We start from the raw sequence: 6,000 nt of genomic DNA, 5'->3' as shown, positions 1-6,000 counted from the left end.
AGGCTCCCATGGCGTTCTGCTCAATTCACTGTCCTCCCATTATAAGCCTCCCAGGTCTGACCTCCACAGGGTTTCCACCCACAAATCTCCTCCCGCCCCCACTCTCAGGCAGCAGCGAGTGACTATGACCTGAGCCGACATCTGATGCCCACCTGGCAGCCACCGCCCCAGGAGCAGAGGGCACGGCTGGCGGCCAGACGTTGGGCCAAGGCGGACCGGGTTCTTACACGTCATCTCTCTCCACCAGGGGCCAGGCAAGTGACCAACAAAGAAACAAACCCAACTGCATCGTGCCTGCTCAAACAGAAAGCAAAGCCACCTCCTAAGAAGGGTAAGACCACAGGAAGGGAGGAGAAAAAGAAAGAAGCCATAAGCACTTCTGGAAGAAGAGAAGTCTTCCCAGTGTGAAACGCAGATAATTTAATGGCATTTACTTGACTTTCCCCTCTCAGGGTCTGGCTTCAGAAAATCAAATTACAAAGTCATCATCACATCCTAGATTTATTACAACTGACCTGCAGGCAAAAGGATAGAACTATTACATAAACACTTCGATTCCATGTATATATCTTAAATAGAGGAAGAATTCAAACAAGAATACAGGATAAAATATTCCAAAGCTCCAAGAAGCAGTTATGTTGCTGAGCTCCGTTTTTACAGACAAATAAGGCAATATCCCTGCACATCAGCTTTTTGATAACTTTTATACATTTTTCTATGGTACAAGAGGAAAACAACCAGCGCTCACAATGTACAGTTCTTACACTATCTTCACAGTTTGTGAACACTATACACCCTTTTGTTTTAATAAAGATACATTGTAATAAACTCCTTGCCCTTAAGTTTATAGTTTATAATAATCTATGATTAATACACTAAAATTGCCTTTTTATGTGGTCATCCACACAACAGAACGGTCAGATCAGCTCCTGGACAGTCAGAACTGCTTTTATCTCCACTTGTATATGGCAAAGTGACCCTACGTGGAGCCAGACGGAGGGCTGACAGCAGAGAAACAGGCCCCTCCTGAGTCCCGGGAGCAGTGGAGGACGATGGCTTGGCGTGGTCAGAGGAAGACAGCAGTGCTTCCTTTCAGAACACTGGGAAGTCTGGGGTTTAGATGCCGTTGGGGAGAAAAAAGGAAAATCAGGCAAGTGGACCAAAGCGACAAACCACTCGTGAATTCCGAAATTTACAGGGATGTAACTTTAAACAGCACCATTCTCCCTTGGTTGTTGAGCAGTGTTTGTGACTGTCACTCTGGGAGGAGACACAGCAACGCCCACCGGCAGTCGGGTCTGTCACGGCACCACCTGCACCTCAGACCAGGGCTGTTTCCTGCTCCAGCGTGCTCGGACGACTCACGGTGCTGCCTGCCTGACGGCCACGCGGACTCTCCGTGCCAGGGAGGCCGGGAGGCACCCAGGAGACCCGGCTCGGGGGCAAGCGAGAGGGGCAGCAGGAGATGGCAGACTGAAACGGCTTCTTGTAGCTATTCTGGGTCGGTTTGGGGTTTTTCAGGTTTTGTTTTTTTTGTAGAATTCCAATTCCAAGAAATGATGGTGACTTGCTAGAGATTCTTGCAGGTGATGCGCTTAGCCAGCCCTGCCTTCTAGAGCCATTCCAGATCCTCACCTGTCAAACATGTCTCTAGAAAGGATGTTCCCACGTCACCGCCCCACACTTCTCAGCCTTTTAACCACAAGAGCCTCTGAGAGATTTGCAGCTAAAAAATCCTCGGCAAGGAACATCCCTGGTAATCATAAAGGTTTTTGATAATGGGGGGAAAAAGGCAAAATATGGATTAAGCAAAAACCATAGAGCGGCAACAGACCACACACATAGGGAAAGAGATTAAGAAGCTGAGGACCTGGACCAGTGATGTCAAACAACTGAGATTTGGTCTTTTGCTGCCTACAAGACATCTTTAATCAATCAAGGCACATTGCTACTAGCTACTTCTCCCTGTTAGTGAGTTGTGATGGCTGAAGCATCCAGCTTGGGACCAAGGGGAAATATATAGCTGCTACGAGTTGTTCCAGATAAGAGACCAGAATTAAAAGCATCTGTAAACTTTGCCCTCCTACTTTCTTCTTCTTTCAGTCCTGGTGGTTTGTGGCAGGTGGAACATCAAGTTGGCAGCACACTGAATTCTGAGGATGAAAATCCTTAGGCTGAGCACCTTCTCTGACAGTGGCAGACTCCTGAGTCTTCCTGACAAAGAGCAGAAGGACTGGTGGAGGAGAAAAGAACACATTCTGTCCTGTCTCAATATTGTCATGTTCACCCCTCTGAACGCAACATGGTTTTTGGTAAAGATAAATTCTAATTTAACATGATATTTCAAACAGGAAATTTGGCTGAGCACATCGATACCCAAACATCGACAGTGGCTGTGAAGCAACAGAATATCACGTCAGTAAATCTATTGCACTTGGTGAAGAAAGAAACCACCCCCCCTGCCCCCAGCCCCAGGAGCAGCGTGCCTCGGCGGCGGTGCACGCCCTTCTCACCCCGGCACGTCCATCACCGTGCGCTTCCAGTCTCTGGAAGTCTGACAAAACACCACTCCAGTAGCTGCGTCTCCAGGTTTCGAGTCTAGAAATGAATTTAAGATGTGATCTAATCACAGTCACCAAACTGATCGTACGAACTTCCACATTTCATGAGTATGTTCTTCACGAAAGAGCAGGATGCGGTCTCTCTAACCAGCACTGACACTGTGTGACCGACCGAGCGTTACGGGGATGCATGTCGAGGTGACGGGAGTCTACAGACATGATGGGAACGAACACCAGTCTTACTGCACGTGGTGTCTGGGCGAGCAATAAAAACACTGTGATGCGGGATGAAGGTTCTTCACGTCTTGCTTCCTCTCAGCCCTTTTCTCTAGAGTCTGACGTGGCGGCGGCCTCAGTCCACATACATGGGGGAGCTGGGGGTAGCGGGCATCTGATCCAGGATCTTGCAGACATAGCATGCGACCTCCACAGCTCGCTCCTCGTACATCAGGATAAAAGGGTGTTTCTGCAATAATATTGAAAAAACAGAAGAAACAAAAGAAAAATGATCAAGATTTGCATTAGAGCTCACGCTGCACTCTTCCCAGGGGCGGTACAGCACAGAACGGAAGGCTCCAACCAGTACAGCCCTAACTCCCCAGCACAGCAGAGAGACACGAGTGGCCTGGACTGGATGCAGCTGTGTTATTAGCGGGGGCACGCGCCCAGATGGGACCCGCTCTGGGTGAGCCGCCCTGGCAGTGAGGTCTGGAAGCCTCTCCGTATCCCAGGGCGTGTACGCTCCTCAGCATGAAATACAGCTGGAGCCTCTGCCGCTGTCTGGGAGCCGAGAAGAACCACGCGCACACCAGCTGCTGCTCTTGGGGCACGGGCAGAAACTCCAACCTCCCCTATCTCCACAGACTGGGCAGACAAACCTTCCAGAAACGTTTCAGTTCCAACCTTCTGACCCCCTCTGCAGAAGAGGCTCAGCAGAGAGTCTCCTATGAGCGTGTGCCCCGCACTCTCCAAAGCCCGCAACTACAAGCCCAGTTTCTCATCCTCTGTCTCTACCGACAGTGTCTTTCATGGCTTCTCTAAGCAGTGACTGAATAGCTTCAGTCATCGCTGGGGCTGCCCAGAAGTTTTACTGAGCTTCCTTGGAGAGCTAGAAGCCAAGGGTGACAGGGGAGTCTTTTATTAAAATACTCCCACATTATTAGGCCATAGTACCTTCTTCGCTGCTGAGAACAATGCCCCACCCAGTAGACTGAGTAAAAAGTCCAAGCCCCATGGAAGGGCGAGAGCTCTCCCAGAGATGGCCGTATGATGTAAATGCGCATGAGGGCCTTCAATAAAGGCAGAGTAAGCACAGTAAGTTCTCACGGGCGCGTTACGTACACACAGACCGCGCGGCGGAAAACGGCTCCTTAGAGTGGATGTGAAAGTTCTTGATGGGAACTTTTATAACATGTCAAGGCCAAAATTTTCCATGAAAATCTAGTTGGGGAATTAGTAAGAAAATCAGACCTACAAATGTTCTCTTTCCAAATATCTTTGTTTCAAAACATTTAAAAAATTGCTCAGTAAGGCCGCGCTGTCCGTGCCAGAGAGAAGCAGCATGCTGGCAGATGCAGGGGAGGAACAGCGGGAATGCCCAAAGTCTCAGACTCACCAGAAGTTCCTTATACTTTGGCCTTTTGGATTCATCCTTCGTAAGGCTAAAATAACATAAAAATCAACATCATTAAAATGGAGACACATTTACGCAAGTATTTTGCTTTTCACAAGCAAAATATTACCAACAAACAACTAGTTTTTTTCCTTTGGAGACAAAGTAACAAAGCAGACAACCTGCCAAATATGAAATGCACACAAAAAATTAGTCTACAATCTAACAATTTATCCTTAAGATATTCAGTGTAGGAGCGTTAGTGAACAATTAGAAACAAGATAATTGTTGAAAACTGGATAAATTACGGCACAGCTACGTGTCAGAACACCATGTAGTGGAACGTATGACTACAAGTATGAAGTTGTAACTGTATGTGTCTGTGTGTGGGTGTGCGTCTAGAAATCTAGCATACATTTATAAAGGTATCACCTAAGAGAAACCAGTAACCCAGCAAGTCCAGGAGGTAAACTATATATGAGTTTTATAAACTTATCCTTGGAATTAAAACCTTTCGCACTCTGTATCGTAATCCTGTGCGCTTTGGTCCAAAAGTTTACGAGAGTACAATTCACTATGGACACACTGACACATTAAAGCCCCTGCCCTGCTGGTATCTTCCCCTTGAATTCCACCCTGTCTAATCAGTGTTGCCAGAAGTATTTTCATTTTGTTTGTTTTCACCTGCTCTGTCTTAGTCCGTATCTTACTCGCCACTCTCCTCCAACCTCAATTAAATTCATTTCTTACCATCAGAAGTTAATCCTGATGGCACAGTTCCACTCTGTCTAAACTCAGTGCTGTTCTTCGTGTCTTGCACCTTTTGCAGTGGCCACGTGCTACACAGAAGCCCTCTTTGGGAATGAAGGCCTTACTTCTCCACTGCTGGGAGTCCTGCCAGCAGACAAGCCTCAGATGTCATCTCTAAGGGATGACAGCTGCAGAGAGCCACCGAAGCCTTCCTGGGGCAGCCTGTATCTAATGCCTGATCCACAAAGGCACAAAGAAATCCAGGACCCTCCTCCACGTCCAGCCAACCTTGGAGGGCCATCCCAGCTTCAGAGCTTCCCACAGGGCGGGTGGAGGCCTTTGCTGAGACCGCAGTGCAGCCCAGCTCTCCTTCTCCTGGTCCCCTTTCTGCCGAATCCCTTCGCTAATTGTTGCCCCAAACATCACTGCCATTCAGCAAACTCCCTGTACGATCATCACTGTCCCCAAAGCCTGCTTTCCAGGGAACCAACCTGCAATACTCTTCTTCTGGGCTTACTTTTCTTCTTGGTCAAATACATCTTTTCAAAACAATCTATGAATGATAACCTCTTAGGCTTTCCATTCCTGGGGGGAAAAAATCTAGTTTTCTACTTATTTTGAATGATAATTGAGTGCCCAGGTACAAAACTTCAGGATGAGGCTGACAATTACTTCCCAGCACTCTGGAGCTACAACTCCACTGTTTTCTGGCAATCATTGCTCTTGGTAACAAGTCTGCTGTCAGTCTAATTACTTAACTCTTCACAGATACTCTAAAGTTCTCCTCCTGTTGACTTTTACTTCACTATTGCTCTGCAATTTCGCTTCAGTGCATTTGGGTATAAATTTACCATTGTTTATTGTACGTGATACAAAGACTGTAATTTCAATCTGAGCACCTATCCTAAATCAATTCTCAAATGTTTTCTACTATTATCTCCTTAAACACTGATTCTCCACTTTCAGAGTTGTCTTCTGTCATTACCATTGTATACATCTTTGAATTACTCATTCTGTTCTCCCTGATTCTCAACTGTTCTTCCACACATTTTAGTCTATATCATGCTGGGGAAACCC

The 6,000-nt window shown here is 47.0% G+C and overlaps 1 protein-coding gene across 2 annotated transcripts in view; it reads right to left on the bottom strand.

Moving 5' to 3' along the window:
- Positions 1-482: 482 nt before the first annotated feature.
- MAP2K4 (mitogen-activated protein kinase kinase 4) overlaps positions 483-6,000 on the bottom strand; it is a 90,658-nt gene continuing 85,140 nt past the window's right edge. For both annotated transcript variants that reach the window (XM_031467599.2, XM_031467601.2), the window contains exons 10-11: positions 4,177-4,222; positions 483-3,027 (exon numbers count right to left, since the gene is read on the bottom strand). In XM_031467599.2, coding sequence (XP_031323459.2) covers positions 2,914-3,027; positions 4,177-4,222 — 160 coding nt within the window. In that variant the 3' untranslated portion in view covers positions 483-2,913. The remainder of the gene's footprint in view (positions 3,028-4,176; positions 4,223-6,000) is intronic.

The sequence above is a fragment of the Camelus dromedarius genome, chromosome 16 (genome assembly GCF_036321535.1).
Source record: "Camelus dromedarius isolate mCamDro1 chromosome 16, mCamDro1.pat, whole genome shotgun sequence".
Taxonomy (NCBI): Eukaryota; Metazoa; Chordata; class Mammalia; order Artiodactyla; family Camelidae; genus Camelus; species Camelus dromedarius.
This window is presented reverse-complemented; position numbering and strand designations above follow the sequence as displayed.